The sequence below is a fragment of the Emydura macquarii genome, unplaced genomic scaffold (assembly GCF_026122565.2).
Source record: "Emydura macquarii macquarii isolate MOO-44397 ecotype Brisbane River unplaced genomic scaffold, CSIRO-AGI_Emac_v2 contig_3220, whole genome shotgun sequence".
NCBI classification, from domain to species: domain Eukaryota; kingdom Metazoa; phylum Chordata; order Testudines; family Chelidae; genus Emydura; species Emydura macquarii.
Window position 1 is genome coordinate 9,419,747 of NW_027133357.1, and position 24,646 is coordinate 9,444,392.

The window sequence follows — 24,646 nt, forward strand, 5'->3', positions numbered from 1 at the left end:
CTCCATACAGCCTTCCAGAAGCAGCCAGCAGACGAGAGATATTGGACTAGTACAGCATGTCTTGAACACGTGATTTTGGGGGTCATGTTATGCTAGGCAGGCAGCCACCTAATCAGAGGAACAGGAGCTCTGTTAAAGAAGCATTTGCCATAGTTTGGAGGAATATTGCTTTTAAATAGATACCAGGCTACCCATTGTGGTACAGGTCACGCATCTTTAGAGCATTGCAAAGTGGGTGGAGAACACTGCCAGATCAGGATGGGAGGGCCTGACTGTGATCTCACATCGGTGTACATGGAAATTAGTGCAGTTACAGTGGCATAAAACTTGATATGAGACACAAAACACGGGGAGAGCATTTTACACACATTTTTGTGCTCTTTCTCTCATGTGGTCTAGAAATAAGACTGGGGCGAACGGGGCCCTATGTATTTCGTGATTGACAAAGACTAAATACATAGGTCCTTGGCTGATTGGTGGGAATAGTCACAGCTAATTTATTCAATTACAGAGCTGTTTAAATAATGAAAACATTTATCTACAAATAAAGGGCCAGGTTCTCCATTGGTGTAAATGGGTGTAGCAGCTCCGATGACAATAGAATGGTGCTTATTGGCACCAGCTGAGGAAGTAGCAAAATCTATTAATTGACTGAAGGATAGAATGTACAGAACAAACTATTGATGAATGCTACTTGACGAGCTCTCTGTGCTTAGCTGTAAATGCTAACCCACGTAGTATAGCTGTTCATCTAGGTGTCTCTAGAGCATCCATTCTCTCAGGCCCTTTAAAAGGCTCATTAAGATTGCTGTACTGTGGCTTCCAATTATACTGGACTCTTTCTTAAGTTTTCCCTTGGAAATGTCTGCTTTATTATAGCATGCAAATTCCACCCCAAGAGCCCACTGGAGGTTTTTGGTATAGAGGCTCTAATTTCCTGGCTGTTAGGATAATAAATTCTTTGTCTAAATCATGTTCCAAGAGGTTGAATTTACTTTTTTGTCTAAAGCTGCTGAGTATTCTGTGCCTTAAACCACAGGTGTTGGCTACTTTAAGAAATGGGTAATCCAGCTGTTGAAAAATGATTACATTCAATTTTCATTATTTACGTTCCATATGGGAGGGAAGAAAATTGCCCTTCTGGTTTGTGAAGATTCAGTAGAAAGATAAGGGTGTACTTTTCCCTGTCGTGTATTGAGGTAGGACTGTGTTCTTGTTCCAAATCTAATCCCACTTGATTCGTGTAGGTCTTGGGCCCCTGATGCGTCTTGTTAACCCTTCTGAAAAAAGATCATGTATGTTGTTGATGTTTAAACTTCAGGTCAGTGACGTTTCTTGTAACCAATGTACCCAGTTTTTAAACATTCTGAAACTTCCTGTTCATTAGATAATGTGGTAACATTGCTGTGTAGCATCCCTCTTTAAAATCTGATAACTCTTAGTAGATCCCAATTTGTCATTTAATAGAAGAGACATTTTAAAAACATGAGGACAGAACCTCAGACGTGGATCCTGGCCTATGGTGTTCTCTCGCTCATCCAGCAATCCTGTAATGCCAATTAATGTTCTCCATAAAATATAGTTGTTAGATTGGAGTGCTTGTCACTGAATGATGGATGTGTTATTGAATATTGGATTTTTATGAGAACAATGCACTTTTTAAAATCCTTTTAATTAAAAGAATTTTACAGATGACTACTTTTTAAATCCTAATTTTGTTCATTTTTATCCCACCTTTTTGTGTGGTTGTGCTGTCACTTGGCTGTGTCCAGCCTATGTTTTATACTGACATATGATAGCAAGAAACATGTTTCCCTCGTGTGTTCAAGGAATCAGGAGCAAAATAGCCACTTGTCTCAATTTGAAACTGGATTTTTCAAAGATACAGACACTCTCCTTATACTAAAAGAATGAAACACTTAAATTGCAGTTACGTGTTTATGAAACCTTTAGTTGGTATTTTATTTTTATATTTTGATTTGATCCTACATTTTGTAGGAATGAAGCAGTCCTTTCTCCTTTCATTGCTGTTTTATGTTGCTGTTTCTTTCTTTCCCGACTGTTGTTCTTTTCAGAATATTTTGTGTGCTTGTGTTGCATAGCTGCAGTATTTTTACGTTTCGAAATAATTTTGTGTTCTGGCCTTTGTATTTCATTCCTGTCGCCCTCTTGCATTCCTCTGTTACGCTTTTCATTGCTCGGTGCTTTCTTTGTTGCCTTTGGTGCGCTCATGTTCTTTTGTTTATTACAGAGACTCCCCATAATGAAACGTCTTTTCGAAATCACACTGACATGTATAGTGGTGAGTCAACGCTGACTTCTGGAGAACTTCATGTTCTAACTCCTTTCTACCTAACCCAACTTACTCCTGTGTTAACACCCACTAGTAGTTGGTTGGTCACTGAAACTGACAAGGCAATTAAGTGGACAAAATAGCAATATTATATATATGCACATGCACACACTATTTACGTAGTCCTGTTTCTGATTTTGTACTAATAGTTTGATTTTAACAAAAACTGCACATGCTGGGGGGGGAAAAGCACCTAAAATATCTTGCGGTGTCTGAATTATAGAAAATTAAAGCTAATCAATTAGCTGAACCCCAAGATTAGGGGCATTTGGATTAATGGAGTATGAAGCAAACCAGAGCCCAAACAGCAAGGAAGGTTAGCCAAATTGAATCAAAATCCCCATTTTTACTGCAAATAAGATCCCTTTGCAAAGAGCAGAAGACTTAAAAAGAAAATCCAAAATTTCTCACCATTCAGAAAGCGCCATCTATTATATTGGCAGCTAAACTTAGGCATTGAGAAGGGAAAAGGGGTGTATGGTTCTCTGGAAATCATGGTAATGTGTTTCTTTGTAGTGGTGTTAGGCATGTATTGAATGCTTTTTGAAGATTCTTTTTCTCCCCTTTGTCTGAGCAGAAAAATCACCTCTGGAGAATACGTTTGTTGGGGGAAGCCCACAGCATTCTCAAAACTAGGCTTCAGAGCACAATCGCTGAGCTCCCCAGGGCATGATCTTCTTTCTGAAATAGATGGAGAGTGTCATGGAAGTGATATGATAATGTAAATAATAGTGAGGGGCCACGGTGGGTTTATGTCATTTGGTAGAGCTAGTAGGGGAGGATGTTTGCATACAGTGCTGGAAACTGAATCGTGTGTGTAAGCTCTGGCAGATATACCCCCAAGATGTTGCTGCTGAGGAAGGGGGGAGGATGTAGCCAAATGCAATGAATTCAGTGTATGCCTTTCATGAATACGTTAGGGCCGCATCAAGGGGTAATCTCCCGAGTGCTGGTGCAGTCTGTATCCTTCTTCCTCATTAGACTAGTCAAGGATGAAAAGGACTCCAGATTAACGAGAGAGATTCCATTTGCCCTGAAACCATGAGAGGACTTTGGGGAGGGTTTGTTTATTCTCTCTTCTCTTTTTGCGTAACACAAGGGACTGCGTTCTGCCTGCAGATATGCACAGGCAAACCCCAGCTCGCGCTCAGGTAAGCTAGAGGAGCATTTGGGCCGAATATAAGTTTTAAAATGCAAAAATGCTCTGTGCTTTCCACCTGAGCACTCGTCAGATCCTTCCTCCCTCAAGGTGTCTGCTCAGGCAGTGCAAAGCGAGAAGGGGAACAGACCTTTGAACCCTCAACTGAGGAGAAACCTGCCATTGGGGAGTTCCTAGTAGGCATACGGCCAGCAGAGCTGACTGATGCCTCCCACTTTGCCTTCCTCCTCCTCCCCCTCCGTCCCACAAGCAGGTCCTGCATTGCAGGAGGGACAGACACTGTTTACCGTATACTCCAGCTAGAATACTGTTCCTTGGTGCATGTCAGAGCAACCCCTAGGGCATTCAGGGTGGGGCAGGAAATGAGGGAGCAGAGCCAGGTCACTAGTGGCCCCAGCACCACATCTGCTGCACCTAAATTGGATATAGCAGAGAATCTGGGCCAAAGAGAGTTTGCCTGCTGCCTTATAATCAGATCTCCAGTTCATTGGTACCAACCACAGGAAGAAAAAAGCAGTCATATGGGCATGTTCTTATGAAGGTGTCATCCTACTATTGGCTTGGAGAAATTGCTAGATCAGAAAGGTAGCATAAAAAGCTCTGCAGAGCTGATGAATGCCAAATCAAGTAGACGCTTTGCACTATCAGGAAGAATGGGGAATACTGCTGCTTAAGCAATTGAAAACCTGGCAGTTTCTTGGCAACATTTTGCCTGACTGCAGAAGTCTAAGCAAGGTGTGGTTAAAATCTTGCAAGAACGTAGAAATGTCTGTTCTGCCTTGATTTGTTGCCAAATGAGATGACCAAGAGAGGATTTTTTTTCCCTTCCGTCATTGTCTCGGAGTCTTGCAAAGAATGCTCTGAATAATAGCATGCCTACAAACGCGCGCACACACACGTGTAAAATAATTAATGGTCTGGGACAAACCCTTTGTGAAACTTGGGGATTGTTTTTTTTTTTGAGTGTCTCAAGAACTATTGAGGGGGATTGGGCATGTCAGGAGCCCAGAACAGCACTGGCAGTATAGTCACTCCACCAAGCAAGTAGCAGTGTCAGAAGATGTGCTGTGTTTAACTGAAGTCAGGGATGCCCTTGAAATGGGAGAACATTTGTTACGCCCAGCGCGGATAGCTTTCAGCGATTGAGTGAAGTTAGCTTCAATAGGAGCAGTGGTTGTTACATAAACGGATTCAAGTCTCCATGTGATGGAAGTAGAAGGAGGTTTCTCTTGAGTGCCTGTGAGCAGGAATGAATCTGAGCTAATAGAGAGAGAATCCTATGGAGAGCTGTCCTTTAATGTGTAGCTGGTTGATCCCCATTGGCTAATGAAGCTGGGTAAATGCTGTTAAATAAATAGAAGTTTGAATTTCTAAGTGAATCCCTTTACACTGTTTGCACCATTTTTGTGTTCACTGTCCTGAAATAATCTAGGGACAGAGATTTTTTCTGTCAGGAAGGTAACAAAGATGGCAAAGCAGAAAGTGAATTTGGAATTCCTCCCCATAAGTTTCCACACAGGAAAACTGAATCTGAGGGTGCCTCTGCACCTGAAGCTGGGGATTGTAATTTCCAGTCCAGGCAGATGTCTGCATGTTAGCTCTGACTGACCTAGGATACTGAAATTAGAAGCATAGCCACAGCAGCGGGACAGATAAGCTGTCCTGAGTACGTTCCTCCTGCCCAGGACCCTAGGTACTGGCAGCAGATAGGCCAATGCGCTGCCCAAGCCGTTGCTTCTACATCAGTTTGATGTACCAAGTAAACCTACAGAGAAAAGTTTTATAGCTGAAACGTATTTATCCTGTGAAATCTGTCATAAGTAACCAGTAGAAGTCAGATGCCTTGCAGAGACTGTTGGCTGAATGTGACTGCAGAAACTTTAGGCTTACTTAAAATTGGTTCATTTAAAATTTGGGGAGGCAAACCTGCTGCACTTTTGGATCCTTACCGCAGATTTCATTGTATTAGACTAACAGAGCTGTCACCAATCACGCTTACTATATCTGTTGGCGTTTTTCCCTTCCTCCTCTTCCCTCCTTCTGTTGTTCCTTAAAGCCAAAAGGAGGAGACCCATCTGCCTCAGCCTACAGCATAAACCCTTTGCTGCTTCCAAGCTTATTAACAAACAGTAGATTCTTATGGCAGTGGGAGCAGTTTTATAGGGCGCTCAGTTATTGCACATGGACTCAGATCAATATTTAGTGCCATTGTGTCTAGCTGTGGTATTTAGGCTCTGATGTTGGGTGCACAGACCTGCATTCCTTACTCATGCAAGATGTCCCATTTGCATCAGTGGGTTTATTTGCCTGAGTAAGGACTATGTGTATGATGAGAAGTTGCCAGTTGATGGCCCAGTAAATGGAACATCCGGCTGCACCATGAACATCTGTAGAGGCTCGGGAAGAACAGTAGCTGGACGTGTAAAGTAATGCGCCGTTCAGATGAACAAGGGAAGTACTTACCTTTTAGTGCTGTGTCCGAGTTGGTATGCAGGCTTGGGGAGACAGCAGTAGATTGACCTCCTTCACAGCCAGAAGGGCTAGCAGCTCCACTTGGTATTAAATAGAAGCTTAGCCCTTGAAAAATACAACAGAAACTGGAGCAAAACCCTGAACCCAGACCCACTGGCCCTCCCTCAGCACAGATGTGAACTGCTGTCCCCTTACGCGTAACTTCTTGTCCGCAGAAGCGTAAAATTGAGTGAAAAGCATCACCTGCTCCTGAGGCACGTGGCGCACATCCTGTTCACTGGATTTATACAAGGGGGGAGTGGATGCTCCAGCATCTTCTGAATGCTGAGCTGACCACTAGCTGAGGATCCTGTCATGTTCCAAAGTCATTGACGGCCTCCTCGGCAGCCCGGTGTCAGAGGAGGCCTGTGAAGAGCTTTCCGCTAGTACAGCATGTAGACAGTGTGCTGTGATGGAGATGACGGCGCAAACTTGCTGTGCGTGTGCTACTGCAAAGCTGCTGGAGGCTTTCTCCTCCCCCCAGCCCCTGCCCACAACCATCTCCACTGCCCATGACCAAGCCGGAGGCAAGATCTGCCAGCAGGGCAGGTCTGCAAGGAGCCAGATGTCTATGCCTGTGCTACTTGGCATGTGGATCCTGAGATGGCAATTAGACACCGAACAGTCACGGGAGCTGACCTGCCATTGAAGGAGGCAGATAGGGAGGAGAAGGGTGTTCACATCCTGTGTGGGATTTGGCATTCGTTATATGCATAGATGTAAAGCCTTGTTCATATATAATTGCAGTATCAGGTGTCCTAAAATTCCCACCAGCCGTTCTGTAGCTAGAGCCCTGACTCAGGAGTGCCTGCCTCCCCCAGAGTTGGTGAGCAAACACCTTGCTTCAATTTCCACTGCCCTGCATCTGCCTCAGATCACACCCACCTGCGACCCAGCTAGTGGAAGAGGGGAAGCCTGTGGTAGTCTGCAGTAAACCTAAAACATTTATATTCTGTCTCCTTTGAATGTAAGATTACAGACCAGCCACTTGGAACCACCCTCGTCTCTGGTTAGAATCCCGGACTCCAGATGCTTAGATCTGAACTCTTGCTAGGGTTTTTGTTCTGGATCAGACCCAAAGTGTAAGGAGGTTGGTATTTTCAGTTCAGATGCAGTTAAAATTGTGGCAACAGCATCTTTTGAAACTTTACCCCAATGTGGTGGAAATAAGACTAGCTGATTGTAGGGGGTAAAAATGTTACGGGAGCAGTTCATGAGATTTCAGCATCCATCTAATCCAGACCTGAAAGCTAGCCCCATATCAGTCTTGAACCCAGACCTCTGGCTGATAAGGAGTACAATCTAACCACCACCTGTGATCTTCTCAAAGCTTATTTAGTGGGTGATCTTGACGTGTCTGTGCTTTGGTTTCCTTTTCAGTAAAAAGAAGATATTTATCATCCTTTTGTAAGTACTTTAAGATCTGTGGATGAGAAGTGCTATATAAGAGCTAAGTATCATTAACAACTACATTATATTAGTTGGAAAGATTTACCAGCTCCAGAAATCTCATGCCTTTAAGATAAGGAACTCCACGGGAAATGATAGAATTGTTTTTAAATTAGTGGCAAATATTTAATCAGTAGTAGTTACTAAAATAGAACTTTATTATGAGCTACCCAGCGTGTTTGGGGTGCTCTAAAAGAACTAGGACAGAATACTAATTTCCCTTCCTTCAGTTTTAATTGTCGTCATTAATATATGGCTGGTAAAATTGCTTATATTGCTTCTTATCCCCAACTGGTCCCTTCCCTGGCTCCTGAACAAACAAGATTGTTGTTAAAGTGCGATGTGTAGCCTGCTCAGACATCTACCATACAGTGATTGCCATTAAAATGACATTTGCCTACTCAGTAGTATTGAAGACGACGTATTTCCTGCACCTCTATACATTAACATAGGAAATAGCTGCAGAAATGCTGTTACCGTGGTGTGGTAACTGTCGACAAGTACTGCCTTCATAACACCAGCCACTGCATTTGTAACCTAGCCTCCAAACAGTTGCATTGGGTTGCTATTGTAGGGCTGTCTTAAAAAGGAAAGGGAGCTTATCAAGTGGTAGGAAAGGAGTTAAATATGTGCATCTATCTACTGCATTGATAAATGCACTGTATCGTCAAGGTAAGGTCCAGACTTTATACCTGGTGGTAATCCATTAACCAAACAATTGACTAACACTCTCACCAGCACTTGTTGACCATTAATCATTTTGTATTTTAAAAGTCATGTGATGTGTGTGTGCACAGCTGTGATGTGGTAGACTCTGAGCCAATTGGGAAGCTGTGGTTTGGGCTGCAGGTGGCTTTTCTTTTGAAGGGCTTGATCACAAACCTTTCCTGATGTCTTAATGGCGTGAACTCCACACATTGTTTTCCCTTCTCATCCCAGCCCCTCTCCTTAAGAAACAAAAGAGAAAAGGTTAATAGCCTGTCAGGGAGGATACTCCGCAGATATGTGTGATCCTCTGTGTGCTGCAGAATCCCCGCTCTCACACGCATACCGGGCAGTTGAGTTCTATTGTGCATAACTGACTTGAGCTGTATTTCTGTTGGACGTTGGTTACTGAGCTAAAGAAATGTTTGGGTCAGAGGAGGCCAGCAACTTCCACCACTCCTCATCCATCATGGCACCGTTGGGCCCATTATCCCTTCCTCAAATAACATCTCCTCCAGCCTTGAATGTCTCCCAATGTTGACAATCCATCATCTACCCTTGGCCACTTGGTTCCATTTCCTAAAGTATAACCTCAGTTTTCACTACTGCTGTTTTAAGTCCCATTGCCTCTTGTTCTGTCCTCGTGGTTATAGGTTAATAACTACAGTTGTCTTAACAGAGAGCCCTTTATGTAATTGTAGACAGTGGTCATGTCTCTCCTCAGTTGCCGTCTCTCTAACTTTTCCCTAGAACTCTTAACCTTTCCTCTGAGGTGGTCTTGTCTGAATGTTTGTAATTTTTCTCACTGTCCTCTGAGATCTCCAGTTTTGTTTTCTTTTTTTTACAGCACAATGCCCATTTTAGGCCTAAAAGTTACCAAATAGAGCAGAATAATCACCTCACCATTATTACAGGCCTAGGCAACACTGTCACTCTGACTTATTTTCATGCTAATACCCACATCCCCTTGTGTGGTACCACTGCCTGGCTAGTACAGTAAATGCCTCCATTTGTGTATTGGATTGCTGTGTCTTACATGAAAATCTTTTTCATTATTTTAAAATCTCATTTGACTTCTGCCAATTTTTCCTTCCAAAATCCAATTGTTTTAATTCCGTCCATCAAGGTGTTGTGAGCTGTACCCTGTCAGCTCCAACTAATCTACAGAACTGATTGCTGTACTCTTCTACTGCATCAAAATTCTCTTGAGGGAGTGGGTCAAATCCTACCATCGTTAATCCTTATGAAGGCAAAATTCCCAGTGAGTAGTCAACAGGGGTCTTGACTGGATAAGGACGGTAGGAGTTGGCTTATACTGAAGTATCAGACCTAGACCAGACCACCAGTAGCATACAACTAAATATCTCTTCCCAAATGAACCCTAAATTATTAATTTTGTTTCTGAACTGCACTTTCGTTTTAGCCAGTTTTATACCTTTTCATATAGTGATTCCGTTTGTCTCATGTCTCTGGTTTCCTTATTGAAATGGTGTACGGAGTCATGTCAGCTGCCCAACTAGAGATGAGATATTGTAGATTCTGTCCACAGAATTTCCTTTAGCAACTTTTTCCTTCGTTAACCATATCAAAGAAAGAAGTTAAGGGCCAAATTCTGCCTTAATTTACACTTGTACAGCCTCATAGACCACAGTAGGGTTGGACTGAGATAACGAGGCCTTCATCTAGCAGTACACTTAACCATATGAAAACGCAGTGGTGCTAACGTTACACATTTCTGGCCTCAAATTGGTTTGGCATGGATTGTATTTCATAAACAATGTTGCCTAAAATTCATCACCTGATATTCCTCTAGATGCTTTGAGATGGAGCATTTTATTAATTGGAAATAATTCCTTCTGACCTCAGTGTCTTGGCAAACCCTTGTGCCATTGTGCAGTAGCTGGTCCCGGGACACTGATCCTTCAGTAGAGAAATCTTGTGGTTTGGTTATGGGAGCACCTAACGGAGTCATTCAGCTTGACACGGTACACTGGTGCATCCACGGGGGTCTGAGAAGAACCAGCATTAGTGGGACGATAGTCTGATGACCTGCTAGAGTCTTGCAAGATAGTCATGAAATCCAACCAGCTGCACACACAGTCTGCTTGTTTGCCCTTTTTCCATGCTAACTGAAGGTTGTTTACCCACCTCTCACAATTACATGGTTGGGGCAAGTAGAATTTTTCAGGGCTACTCTGCTTCACGTATAGGCAGGTGTGACGGGCGCTGTTGTGCTTTGGTGCTGCATCGAATTTGAACTCCTTGTACCCGTCTTCAGGGCCCTGTATAATATTCTATTCCCACAATTCCTTCCTCTCCCTTCTGCTCCCTCCTGGCAATTCCTTCCTTTCCTTGTTTCTTTTCCTGCTCTCAGCTTCGCACCTTCTCCCATTTCCTGCCTTTCAAACACACACTCTTTTTCAGATCCATCCTTTAAAACCTCCTTCATCCTCCTCACCTCTCCAAAGAGCTCTCCGCCTTGTCCTATCTTTCCTGTCTTAGATTGTCTCTTCCGGGCAGATATTGTACCTTCCTCTAGTCAAGTTCCATGTGTGTTCATGATGCAACAGATGTATTCTTCCCTTCTTGCTATATCACGTCTCTCAACTCAGGCAGCTCTCTGTGTTGCTGGTAGAAATGACATGGAGAAGGAGAATTTAAAAGTGGTCTGTTCTTTCTTTTCTGCTGATTTCAGCCCGAGGGGTTATGGAAACAACCCCCAGCTTCATGTATCCCTACGGGACTTCAAGCAGCCAGATAGTGCTGAGAGGAGTGGACCTCTTACTCGAGTGCATTGCTTCAGGAGTGTACGTACCACTTGCCGCGTGCGGGGGTGGGGTGGTTTCTAGCATCTCCTTATCTGCTCTGCTCTGAGTAATAAACACATTGTACAGTCCCTGATGCTGCACCATTGCAATTACTGGGAATGTTGTTATTCACGTCCGTATGAGTTGGATCCCGCATGCAGTGCCTTGTGTCCCATTGGAAGGACAGGTAACTGAAATGTACTATGGGCAAGGGGTGGAAAGATGCGTCACAAGCAGTGGCAGCTGGTGACATGAATCCTGGAGGGACACCGTGTTCCTGTTGTCTCGGTTTGGACCAGTTTCCTTTTGTCTCCTTCAGAGATGTAATGACACACGATACAGTGTCCTATCGATATGGTAAGGAAACATGTCCCACTGCGATCCTTGTGAGCTTCCAAATCCCAGCTTAGGCTACAGGAGCGTGCACCAGCTAAAACTATGCAGGAAGCATGGAGTAGCTTCCATGAGTCAGTGTGTCTGTTCACTGCAACTTGGACCATCATTCACATCAATACAGAGTGAGCGTACAGTGCTGCCAAATCAGAATGCGGTGCCTTTTGCAATCCTTTGCACTGGTGTTACTGCACAACGTGCAGGGCAGGGAGTAACTGGGCTCGAAGCACCTCCGGCCGTAACTATGGGCTATCAGTTAATTTTAAATTCCTATTTAAAAAGGAAAGACCCTGAAGTACAGACATTTATAAAGAAGCAGAGAATAAGAAATTTCAAACAAATAGGAAAGTCAGTATCTCCGGTAGCATTTGCAGAGAGGCAAGTACCTTCTGTTTATTGTCTCGCTTTGGACAATTCCCTGCCGACTAGTCATTGTGGGTATTTGCGAATCTCCTAGACTTTCCCTAGAACACTGCATAAAGCGTAGGTGACAATAGCTTACACTCTATGAACCCCATGGAACCACCATGTTGGACACCAGGGTTGAGATTTTCTAGGGGATTAAAACTAACACAAGCTGTGTGTCTACATTCCTTAGATGAGTAGAACGAGTCCAATGTAGTGCATTTATCAAGGTACGATAAATTACATGAAATTCACTCCTATGGCTGTTAGTGAAGCTCAGGATCCTTGATAAAGAGCATGGTGTAAGTCCGTCGTTGGCTGAGGAGGGAAGGAGGGAGAGTCATCTGTGAAACCGTGGGGAGGATGAAATCCGAGGGGAGTGCTATCAGTGGCTGAGTCTGGAGTATTTTGTCTGTCTCCTGTACGGTATGTGTCTTCTCTTGAAAGAGCCTTCCTCTCAAATATGACCCCTAATTTGTCCTCCCCTTAGACCAGCACCAGACATCATGTGGCACAAGAAAGGAGGAGAGCTCCCAGCAGCAAAAACCAAGCTGGAAAATTTTAATAAGGCCCTTCGCATCACCAATGTCTCCGAAGAAGACTCCGGTGAATACTTCTGCTTAGCTTCCAACAAAATGGGCAGCATCCGGCACACTATCTCGGTGAGAGTGAAGGGTACGTCCTCGTTCTCTTACCATTCGAGTTACTCAAGCAATTAGAAAGCCAGCAGAATGGGGAGGGTGGGTGGGGGCGGGGCTCTTCTTGTTTGCTTGGCCCTGCTGGTCTGTGCTTTGCAGAACTAAGCTGGATGTTTGCCTATACCCACACACATCTTGCATGTTGATCAGACTGATGCCTTGATCCAGTTCCTTGGTTGTTGTAAATCAGCACAGTTCCATTCCCTTTTTAAAAAACAGAGCTCCGTTAATTTACACCACCCGATGGTCTGGCCCACATCCTGGAAAAAATTTCTTACTGTTTTTTTGGCTCATGAGAGACAATTGAGTAGGAGTTTTTATGCAGATCTTCCTAGGAAATCCCACCCTTTGTAATAACTGGCACTATTAAATGTGAGTCTTGTGGTGTTCTGTTTGTCTGCATAGTGTTGTCTTGGGAGGAATCTTGTTTTGAATAGAAAACACAATCTCACAGATCCTGCACAGTACAGTGGAGTGGGATGGGGAGTGCTCATCTCAGAGATGGACCTAGCTGAAAACATTGGATCGGGATCTGAGCTTTGCCAGAGCTGGGGAACTGGGGGAGGGAGCAAGTGTTTGCACCTAGAGATTTAGTTTCAGCTGTCTCTACCTGAACCAAACTCTGCAAAACCCAGCAGAGTGGGTCTGCATAGGGTTGTTCAGATCATCTTTCTTTCCCTGGCCTGGATTTGAGATTGGTTGGGAATGTCATGAGCTAGTCTGTTGTAGAGTACTGGACTGTCATCACTCAGCATAGCCAACGCCCATCTGTTTTCCAGCTGCTAAAACACAGGATTTGACTTACAGCTAAAGCACTTCTGCACTGGTGAAGGGCCCATTTCCCACATGTGGGGAAACTGTTCCAGAGGTCAGCCTCAAAAGCTAATTAGTGGAGAGCAGTTCAGAAGAGGTCACTGCAATACATGTATAACTTGGCTGTATATGTATTTTTTGTCTTTTAAAGCGGCCCCTTACTGGTTGGACGAACCACAAAATCTGATTTTAGCTCCTGGCGAAGATGGTAGACTGGTGTGTCGAGCCAACGGGAACCCGAAGCCTACAATCCAGTGGCTGGTGAATGGAGAGCCCATAGAAGGTAAGCCAGCTGATGGCTGTGGGGCCCCTTAGCAGGATTATATTCATTACAGAAGCATGCAGCAAAGCATGAGGAATTTCATATAAATTGCTTCTCTTTTCAGGGTGCCTTCAAGATGGCAATTATTTGAGATGTCCCAAGCACACATGCCTTCCTCAGGGTGTCTTCCATCATCCTTTCCACTAAGGGAAGATGATACATTTATGACATTGTTACAATTGGGACACCAAAGGTCATTTAAAAAAAAGTTTTTGGTATACTTCAAAATGTCCGGTAACAGTGGTGAGAGCAAAGAAGGGTGCAGGCAGATGTCCCTCATGCCGGTAGCTCTCCCGTTACCTTTCAATCTCTTCAAGATACTTCCCTCCATTCGTGATGAAATGAAATACTAAAGTGATTATTAGAATGCAATTAACACTGGACTGGGGAAATCAAGAGTAACAATGAAAAATCCAGTATTCGTGTTGCACAGAGGAGTTTCAATTTAAAATTAAGTGTGTGTGTAGAGGTATGATAGTGCTGAGGCAGCTCAATGACTGGATATCCTAGTGTGTTGTCCTATCTGGCTCTTCATTAGTTAATGGATTAGTTAATGGATATTTTTGTAATTCCCCTCACTAAAAGTAATTTGTCATGCAATCACTGAAGAATCTTATAAACGTCTAGTTTAATGCAACGTTGGCTTCTGCATCAGACCTTCTGTGATGCTCATTGGCTTTAGATGCATGGAGATTAATTTTGGAGCAATTACAGCTCGACAAGGGCTCTGGAACTAATCTTGCTAAACTCTTCTGGTCACTTCAGATTGTTACCCGCACACTGTAAGGCACCGCACCTTCTCCCAGTCCATAGGGCTCCAGGAGAAAGGTACCAAGCCTTACTCATTTCACAAGGCTCAGGGTGTAACTAACCTGGTTAATTTAAGTACCCACACTCTTTCCCAATTCGTAGGGCTCGGGGTGTATACTTCTGCAGGTTTGCAGGACCTTTTACAGTAATATCCTTAACCCCTATTTACTAACAATTACCAAACATAATACACACACTAAGGATACAGTGCTGTGCTCACCAATCCTGATCAGGCAGGCGAACTTTCCCTGTGGGCCAGGCAAGGTCAGTCTCATCTGGGTTCTGGTTGCTGCATGTCAGTCGTGGAGAGGATGCAGCTCTGATCTTGGGCTGTCTTGGAGGTGAATTCTTCTTCTTCTCTCAGGTCTTTCTGCCTTCTTATTCTTCCTTTCCTCTTTCTTCATAGCTGGTCTCCCTCTGGGACTTCAGTTTATATAGCGAAACTTGAGTCCTGCTTAGCTGTACCTTATCCAATCATTTTGCTAAAATATTACAAAACAATCCTCACATATTGCAAAATAATTCTTTAACCAGTTACACGCGACAATCTTAGTTGATTTAAATATTGTGCAATTAGTTATTCAACGGACAGAAACAATCAAAGAAGCAGACAGAAATCATTCAGATAAACAGAGAAGCAAATTCAGGCATGTGAAGATGTGACTCTGCTTCCTAGCTCATGGCTGCTGCAGTCTTAATATGGCTGCTACTGCTTAGTCAAAGAACAAGGCCTCAGACATTACGAGATAAACTGGAGAGAGAGTCTTCTATCTTTTAAAAGTGAACTGATAAATCTGTCAGGTAAATAAGGTCTAGGCCCCATAAGACCCTAAACTATCGCCCGTATGATTCACCTTTCAATAATAATCCCGGCCCCCAGACACAGCTAAAGTTCTTGATGTTTGTTTTTATTTTTAAAAGACATACAGTTCAAATAACCTGGCACAGAAATCTCCCCAATCTCTCACTACGCAGTGGGTGGCAGAGATGAGCAGATTGAGATTGAAATTGACTCTATAAATCCTCCTGAATGAGGAACTCCAGTGTTTTCCAGGCACAACCCTCTGTTTTGTGCTGGGCTTAGAGTCTGTGCTCTAGGGGGTCAGTGTCCAAACATGACGACTACTGGCAGAGTGCCACGCCAGGCATCTGGCATAGCCCCTACTGACCTTGGTTTGTGGATAAGTAGAGACCTTCACAGACTCCCGTGCCGGAGATCTGAAAAACTTTGCTCCGTTGTGTATGTTCAGTCAGATCACTTGGCATCCACCTGTGCAGGGTGAGGGGTCTGAATGTCTCAGAGGGGTGGTTAATGGGATTTGGAGCCTTTCACCCAAGTGAAGTTTGATAGCAAACCCAAGAACTCTCTTCTCCTCCTGTTTGTTCTGAAGCTGCTCCTCTCAACCCAAGTCGGGAAGTGGCCGGAGACACCATTGTATTTCGGGATACCCAGATTGGCAGCAGTGCGGTGTACCAGTGTAACGCCTCCAATGAACATGGCTACCTTCTGGCTAATGCCTTCGTCAGCGTTCTGGGTAACTATCTAATGCTACAGCTGCACCACTGGTATTTGTGTTACGAAGGTGGCTTAGGAAGAAGGCCTTTAGAGTGAACATGGGAGCTCCTTAACTGCCCAACCTAGAGGTGTTCGTAAGAAAACAGTAACCTCTGAATTCATGGGTCAAGTCACCAACTCCAGAGGAGCAAGGTACCCCAAATCTCTGGCTAATTGAATTTATGATAGATAGCAACTGTAGTGGGATAAGATTGTTCACTTGGTCCTTCCTGAAAAATCACCCAATTGCTTTCCTATTCGTTGTAATATTCTGAGGGGTTGTCCATATAGATAGACAGGCAAGGGCCCTGCCCTGAAGAGCTTCTAGTCTAAGCTGGCACCTGAGACAAAGCCTCTTGCAGTCTTTCAGTGGATTACAGAGGTTCCCCTGGGCAGCAGTGCATACCCGGGGCAGCTGTGAGTGTGAAGTCAGTGAGGAAAGCTTCAGGAAAATGTGACTTTGAAGGACAAGAGGAAGGATGCTTGAAACTGAGTGGGAAGCTCTTCCAAGCATCAGGGCTGGTGTTGGCAGGAAGGCCAGAAATAGAAGGTAGTAAGAGACAGAGAGAGCAGTGGGAGGGGAGAGGAGGAAATGTGGGAGCTTTGCAAAGCCTTGAATGAAGAGCTTGAACTTGAGGTGCAAGAAAAAGAGGGAGTCCCATGACGAGGGTGGGGAAGTGGAGTGGTTCCAGCATGTGGGATTTTAAAAACAGATGATGCTCTTTGTTGCTTAAGATGTGCCTCCCCGGATTCTTGCCCCACGGAACCAGCTGATCAAAGTGATTCAGTACAACAGGACCCGCCTTGACTGTCCCTTCTTTGGCTCCCCGATCCCCACGTTGCGCTGGTAAGGAGTCCGTCATTCTGAACCGCTGAACGCAATGGGCTTTGGAATGAGCTGCTTCCTCCTGCTGCTTCCTCTTACTGTAGTTTCTTGTATTGTTGTGAGGTTTAAGAATGGTCAGGGCAGCACCCTGGGTGGAGAGAACTACCAGGTGCATGAAAATGGGAGCTTGGAAATGAACATGGCTCGGAAGGAGGACCAGGGAATCTACACCTGTGTTGCCACCAACATTCTGGGTAAAGCAGAGAACCAGGTTCGTTTGGAGATCAAAGGTAAGACACGGTGCTGACAAAGCATTGCACAAACAGGGCCTTGTTCTCCCACACAACCACAATTTTGCATGTGCAGTTCTTCACACCCACAAGTCTGGCAGTTAGCTGGCTAAATCCAGTGCTGTGCAACACAAGTCATTGTGCATCAGCAAGGCAAGTGCAAACTTAACACCCGAGTAAAGGCCCCTTTTGAAAATGCATGGCCAGTGAGTGGCCTGGGTGTGTAACAGCGGGTGAAATTATTACTGGGCAGACAGCGGAGTGTAGGTCTCAGTGCCTTGACTCAGTGGTAGACAGTCAGATCCTGTTTGAAATATAAACTGTTTGGCTAAAAGAGAGTTGTCTCCTGAAGGGTTCAAGACCTTAACCTGTTGCATTAAGAGACAAAAACATTTGCACCTGAATTGTTACTGGCACTTGCACATTCTGCTTTTAAAGGAGGATTCTGTCTGCACAAACCTTTCCAGATCAGGTTGTACCAGAAACAGCAGCCGGTGACAACAGTGCTGTTACACACCAGGGCAACTGGACAGTTTGAGCTGCATTTGCATATATTGGGCAACTGGACTATTTGGGCTGCATTTGGTTTCATGATCAATTTTGGGGAAATACCTATTGCCTATTCTTAAGACAGAAGGAATGGTGATGTGGGGACAGAGACTGTAAAATATTGTGATAGTTCCTTGCTCACTGTCGTGTTACTATATAGATATTAAATACACAACGCCACACACACACATTAATAAATAAATAAAATAATCCTGGCCTGTTCATTCAAGTGCTCTAAACACTGGCTTAAAATTAACTCCCTCCATCTGTTCTTCGCAGGTGTGCATTTTTTGCTAAAAATTTTACTTTTCTGTAGAATGCCCTTAGACCAAACTCTGCCCTACCTTCCAGCCGTGTAATCCCCATTGAGTCCAGTGAAGTCATAAGAGTAGAAGTGGGAGCCCAACAAATGTTGTCTCCATTAAATGCTTTTATTATAACGGATTTCTCAGAGAAGCCTAAGAGAATTCAGTGGTTGTTGAGTGCCTAACTCCCTTAGGCTCCATTTGAAAATCCCAGCATAAAGGATTTGGTTTTCTTGTTCATTTTCTTGTTACACAGTTCCGTAGCCTACTGGCAAAGCGGCAGGTTCACTGGCAATGCGGTTGTAGATTTTAGGAGCTGGTGTGTGGTGTAGTTGAGCTTTGGTTTTGGAGTTGATCACCACAAAATGATGTGGTTGGATGCTTGAAGATCTCAATGACTGTCTGAAGACTTTAGTATATATGTCTTTAAACATGATGAGCTGCCAGGAGCATGAGATAAGGACCAGGCACACTGAAACAAATAAAAGATGCACAGCACTATTGTCAGGTTCATAGTTCAAGCAGCAATAAAATGTCTGAGTAAAGTAAACAGTTTCCACTGGGACTTCGCTTTCCTAGTGAAATGCCCTTTGAATCAAAAACACTGCTTTAGATAACCTCAGTGTGTATTAAAGATAGGAAGCGTCGCTGAATGTAAGAGAGGTGGAGGTATATTTAATTGCCCAGCTTATATGCAGGTACTTATACGTATCAGAGACAACGGAGTGTGGGCATCTGGACAGCTCATTGCGTTTGACACACGTCCACACATGCCTGATTTTTACAAGTCTTGCTGCTTCTCCCCTTTTCCAGGCTTTGGTTTGGGTACCAAGCTGTTCCTACTGTTATATGCCTACAATTGTAATTCGTTGCAGACCCAACTAGGATCGTGAGAGGGCCGGAAGATCTGATTGTAAAGAGGGGCTCCATGGCTCGATTAGACTGTCGTATAAAACATGACTCTACCCTGAAACTCACGGTCACCTGGCTGAAAGATGATACTCCTCTGTATGTTGGAAACAGGTCTGTGCACCACCATATTACCTTATATCTGCAGTTACACGCGCTTCGTCTCCCCAGGTAGTACAGCTCTTCGCTCTGTCTTTATAGGATCCTCATTTCAAGAGCCAGTGTGGATAAGTTTGTCTGGTTTCACAACCTAGACAGCATTTCCTGCATTCAAGCAGGAGAGGGAGAATATGCATAGAATAACCACTGTCCCTGTAATTCAAAACTGAGGGTATGTCTTCCACTGATGGCGGCAAATTTGCCACCGTCAGATGGATCTATCCGGATTGATTGAGCGGTCAGTGAAGATGTGCTCAATTGATCCGGAAGTCGACTTGTGAAAACCACCCTGTCAAGTGTCACAGCGCAGCATTCCTGTCAGTGCAGCACAGTGAAGACGCTGTGCACGACGGAAGTTAAGAAGTTGACGGGAGTTACGCAATTTACTCTGCATAACTCCTGTTCATTGCTGCTGAATTTTAAGGTATGTGTAGACCAGGTCTGAATAGTACTACTCTTTTGTGATGTTAGTTCCTTCAAATGGAAATTGACTAGCAGTTTGGAATGGATTTACCAGTTACACAAGACTTTGATCTCAGGTTTCATTATATCTAGTCAAAAAGATTGAAATCGAAGAGTTGGGTTTTTTTAAAGAAAATTTCAACAAAGCATCTTGGTTTAATAACTACAGACTATTTCAGAATTAATACTTGTCTGCTTTGATCTATTGTGCTCGTACAATTGCAGCTCCCCTTTCCCAATCTCTGTCTCCCATCTGGAGAAAAGGAAATGAGCTTTTGATCATGGGACTCAAACTGTTGCCTTGCCAGAATATTTTCCGCAGAGAAGAATCTGATTCCATCTTATGGCCTGATGTAATTATTTCTTCTGCGTAGTATGTACAGCTATATAGTACTGTAGACTCTGATAGCATAGGAAGAGTTCAGCATGAATACCTGGTTAGATAGAGTATGCACCTACCCGTGGAAAAGAATATACAAAAAACAAGCAACAGAATGAAAAATGCATCCTTGTCCTGAAGAATTTAAAACATGAGTCAAACCCAGCTAGATCTACTCACACAGATAGGCCCACTGGATTCAATAGGACTATTCACATAGGTTAGGACCAAATCCTTCAGTGCTTAACGCTCTTATTCACAGCCATGTGTTTTTTATCATCAATTGTATCCTTTCAAGGATGAAGAAGGAAGATGACGGTCTGATGATATATGGCGTGGCTGAAAAAGACCAAGGAGAATATACGTGTGTAGCCAGTACCGAACTGGACAAAGACTCTGCCAAAGCATACCTCACAGTGCTAGGTAACCATTCTGCCACTTGAATTTACTACGAACCCCCGAGATTGGATCCTCATAGAAAACAAAGCAGAAGAACTAACGGCATCGGTTTGTTAGTAGAGACAGATTTTTAGTGTCAAGTTATCACGGCCAAACTTGGGTAATGCATGATCAGACACAGTGGAATTTAAACATTATTTCTAACATTTAATGTAATCTTCTACTTTTAAGGGCAAGCTCTTATTGCTGTCGGTGGTTTTACATAGGTTTGCTGTGAGCTTCTCAAGCCAAGTAGCATAGTAAAAATGGACTGTTTCTCCACCACTCTCTTAATGGAGCTGAGTGATACACACTGCGTAATTTCAGACCTGCTCTGACGCTGCAGTTCAGTGTGAGCCCTATGAAGTTTGCATTTATAATGAACCTTCAAATTCAGCAGAGACTGAAAATAAGAGAGCAGAGAGGGAAAGACAGAGTACATAAGGAGAAATAAGCCAAGTGAAAATGAAATATAGAGAGACTGAGTAGAAAGGAGCAGAGGGGGGAAAGAAAGCAATTCTTGTATGGAGCCTAAATGTTCAGACACGGGTACCTAAGGTTAGGCATCTGCAATTGCAGTTGAAGATAACAGGATTTCAGGCTGCTCATGACCTTTGGAAATCAGACCCCTTATTTAGAGGCTAAGCTATTGCGGCAGAGAGAGGAAATATGTCCTATGCCTACAGGCTTTGCTCCAGTGCAAGTGGTAATGAGTCTCCCTTTTTGGCAGGGGGGGAGGAATGGATTTAAACTATGGGGGAAATGGATTTTGTAGACTGGCCCTGGGTTTGTGGTCATTAGATCTACTCACAAACTTTGAACTCCATGTTGAGACTCATCTGGTGCAAGTTGTCAACTAGCAGAAACCTCTTGAAGAGTCTGTGCCCATTGAAATCAATGCTGAATTCATGGCTGGCTCAGGCATGAAACGCCCTACCAAATTCAGCGTACCATAAGAATCCTGCATCACTAATAACTCAGCTAAATTTGAGTTTTCCTTTTTTAACAGCTAATTGTCCTTAAGCCAATTAATTCTTAACAGACCTGGTTTGTTTCTCCCATGTGTAGACAGCACGAATTGGATTACGGAGGGTGTGAGAACACCTTGTGGTCTCAAGGTGGGCAGGCTATAAGTACTGACGCTCACTGGGTCCCATGCTGGAAGGAAAATCCTGGTGGAATCTGCCTCTAACTTGTTTTTACCACATGTCCCTTTGATGAGCCAAGTTTAATGACTAAACTAACGCTGTTAACAGCTAATGTCTTACCTTGCAGTTGTCCAGTCTGCTCCAACTAATCGTATGACAGCCTTACCCAAAGGTAATCACCACTAATCAGTTTGGGTTATTGTTTTTTGTTGTTATATACTTTTTGTTTTGTTTGGCCTGTGCAATAACTCTAGTGGGAAATGTAGGTCTGCATGGGCTGAAAAGCCAGAGACTGATGCTCCAAAACCGGATACGGTATGTCTATTTCTACGCGTCTTCACAAATAATCAGGAGCAGAAAGCTGCTGTGTGGTATGTGTGTAACAGTTGTTTGATTTGGTGTCAAGGTGCAGTACGATACAGCACAAGAATAGTATCACCTACTACTGGTAATATGGAGGTGGCAGAGTAGATAAGACCCTGGACTTGGGCGGTCAGGAAACTTGGATCTATCCCTGGCTTTGCCACTGAGCTGCTGTGACCTCGGCCAAGTCACGGCCTCGCTCTCTGCCTCAGTTTCCCCATCCATAAAATGGGGATGAAAACAGTCGCTTGGTTGTGTGGCCTCTCTTAATTAATGACTGTCTCTCTGAATAGAAGGTGCCCCATGAGTGTAAAGTATTAGGACATGACCTTGCTGTACAAGAACAAAAGTGGTTTGTTTTCCTTGTCTTTTTGTCAGTCCGCCATCCCTACAGCATATAACGCAGCATGTTTCTCCTTCGGTTTTGTGCCTTTTTTGTTCTATTGGTGCACATCTCTTTCTACATTTGAATGTAGTTTTGGGGGTTTTTTTAATCCTCATACACTGCATTGTTGGGCACCGTCAGCCTCGCCAACATACCCTGGAAAGACCACCTGCGCTCCCACAAGGGGTTGTGATGAAGGGCACAAGGGCGCTACCTTGGTTCAAATTAAGAAAATGCACTTGTCCGCTAAGAACTGAGTGGCAACAACTCACGTCACAGGCAGCAGCTCCCCAAACAGCCGTCAGCTGGCCATGACTTTCTCACCACTGCTCCTCATTGAGGCTGGGACTCCCAAAGGCACCCAAGACGTTAGGTGTCCAATTCTCATGGACTTCCAGTGGGATTTGGGCACCCAACGCTGGCTGGGCTAGGACTGCCAGAGGAGCCTAACTTTGGTGGTTACTTTGCTAACAGAACGACCCGAGCGGCCCCGTGACCTGGAGCTGACAGACCTGGCTGAACGGAGCGTGCGCTTGACGTGGATACCGGGTGATGACAACAACAGCCCAATCACAGGTTGGTGCTTGCCTCTCTGCGTCGTACCCCCAGACCAGGCTGTGTTCGTCAGGCTCTTGTTTTCTTTGACAAAAGTCTGTCTTCCTCTGGGTTGGGAAGTGCAGAGTCGGGAGAAACCCTGCCATTAATCTCACCCTCCAGCCTCTCTCTCCTCTAGATTACATTGTTCAATTTGAAGAGGACCGGTTCCAGGCTGGGACGTGGCATAACCATTCCCGTTACCCGGGGAGTGTGAACTCGGCCGTTCTGCGCCTCTCGCCCTATGTCAACTACCAGTTCCGAGTGATAGCTGTGAATGAAGTGGGGAGCAGCCTTCCTAGCCTTCCATCTGAACGATACCAGACTAATGGGGCAAGTAAGTACTTCCAATCAAGTCCCATTTAACTCCTTGTTGCTGCTGCGCTTCCAATCCGCTGCGCTACTGTGCTTGCTACATGGCTTCCACCTAGCCCCTGATTTTCTGACATGACAGATGTGGGTTGGTTGCAGTTTCTATTGCAAGCCTATTTTTTACGGGTGTAGAGCTCAGGGCCAGATTCTGCTCTTGGCTACGCTGCTGTAGAGCCAGAGTAATTCCTCCTCCTTCGGTGGAGTTAGTCTGGAGTTACGTTACTGAGAGCAGAACTTGGCCCATGCACTAACCGGCTGGGCTGGATTTTGCTGTATTTAGTTAAGCCTTGTGCACAGTGGCAAAATTCAAGCTAAAAGAGCGAAGGTATGTAATTTTCCAGGGTACAGTGTAACCTGTTAAGAGGGGCTCATTCCTCAAAGCCAAGCAGGCTTTCTCTGATGCTGCAGGTGCAGAAAGGAAGAAAACCTTTCAGCCCCTCCTACCACCAGAGACTTAGAAAATTCTTTGGAAAATTTGACCCTAGGGTATGTCTACATGGCAGTTGGCAGTGTGTCTTCCCGCCCGGGTAGACAGACACATGCTAGCTCCACTCAAGAAAGCACACTTAAAAATAAGCAGTCTGGACACTGCAGCGTGAGACCAGGGAAGCATGCTCCCAGCTTCAGTGTAGATGTACCCCCAGGATCGATTGTAAGTTGCCAAAATGGGGAACTCACTCCACATTTCCCAAGTACTGGCAGAGATCCCAGAACAGGCTGGGTGTGAGATGTGCTGCAGTACAGCACCTAGGTACAACTCGTTATTTCTGAGTGCCACGTGTGTTCAGTGCAGTAGAGAAATATAGAGGAGAACCATATTTGTAGCACAAGACACTTATGAATTTAAATCTCCGATTTTGTTGGTGGTGGTGGTCTAAGCAAAATGAAGTGCCCAAAAAATATGTATCCCCTCTGATAGTGGCCTGCATGAGCCCTGCTCTGCTTGTTTCTGATGACAGAAGGGCATTCACAGATGTCATTGATTACTATTATTCATCTTTACCTTACTTAAAACAGAAGACACCTTCTAAAAGTTTAGGACTAGATATTTGAAAACAACCAAAATATGTGGCCTGACTTTCAAAAGTGCTGAGGGAAACCTTCACCTTTCCACTTCCCATGAACCTGAATGAGAGCCAAGCACTTCGGGGAAAAATGAGGCCACTAATTATTGATTTTTGGTGGTGGTGTTTGTTTTCAATTGTGTATTAATAACCAGTTTGCTCTATGAGTGGCTTTTAGCTGCCTAAATCAATTTTCAGCATCGTAAGGCAAGGTTTTTATGTGGATTTCAGGTCCAGAAATCAACCCACCAGGAGTTCAAGGAGCAGGGACACAAAAAACCAACATGGAGATAACTTGGACAGTGAGTTCAATTTTTTGGCTACCCAGTATTTGAAGGTGCTAGGGTTTGAAAACCGGAGACTATTTAGATCTGGATTACATTTTATTTCAAGGGGCTTAGATAAATTTCTGTCTGCTCTTGA

General features: G+C 44.2%; 1 protein-coding gene across 1 annotated transcript in view; it reads left to right on the top strand.

The window, feature by feature from the left end:
• The window catches only part of NFASC (neurofascin), a 172,393-nt gene that overhangs the window by 94,941 nt on the left and 52,806 nt on the right, over nucleotides 1-24,646 (top strand). The window contains exons 11-23 of the mRNA XM_067531697.1: nucleotides 2,252-2,302; nucleotides 10,873-10,984; nucleotides 12,273-12,457; nucleotides 13,445-13,576; nucleotides 15,817-15,960; nucleotides 16,716-16,827; nucleotides 16,930-17,096; nucleotides 18,826-18,973; nucleotides 20,158-20,282; nucleotides 21,573-21,617; nucleotides 22,668-22,769; nucleotides 22,927-23,124; nucleotides 24,455-24,525. Of these exons, the coding sequence (XP_067387798.1) occupies nucleotides 2,252-2,302; nucleotides 10,873-10,984; nucleotides 12,273-12,457; nucleotides 13,445-13,576; nucleotides 15,817-15,960; nucleotides 16,716-16,827; nucleotides 16,930-17,096; nucleotides 18,826-18,973; nucleotides 20,158-20,282; nucleotides 21,573-21,617; nucleotides 22,668-22,769; nucleotides 22,927-23,124; nucleotides 24,455-24,525 (1,592 nt within the window). The remainder of the gene's footprint in view (nucleotides 1-2,251; nucleotides 2,303-10,872; nucleotides 10,985-12,272; nucleotides 12,458-13,444; nucleotides 13,577-15,816; nucleotides 15,961-16,715; nucleotides 16,828-16,929; nucleotides 17,097-18,825; nucleotides 18,974-20,157; nucleotides 20,283-21,572; nucleotides 21,618-22,667; nucleotides 22,770-22,926; nucleotides 23,125-24,454; nucleotides 24,526-24,646) is intronic.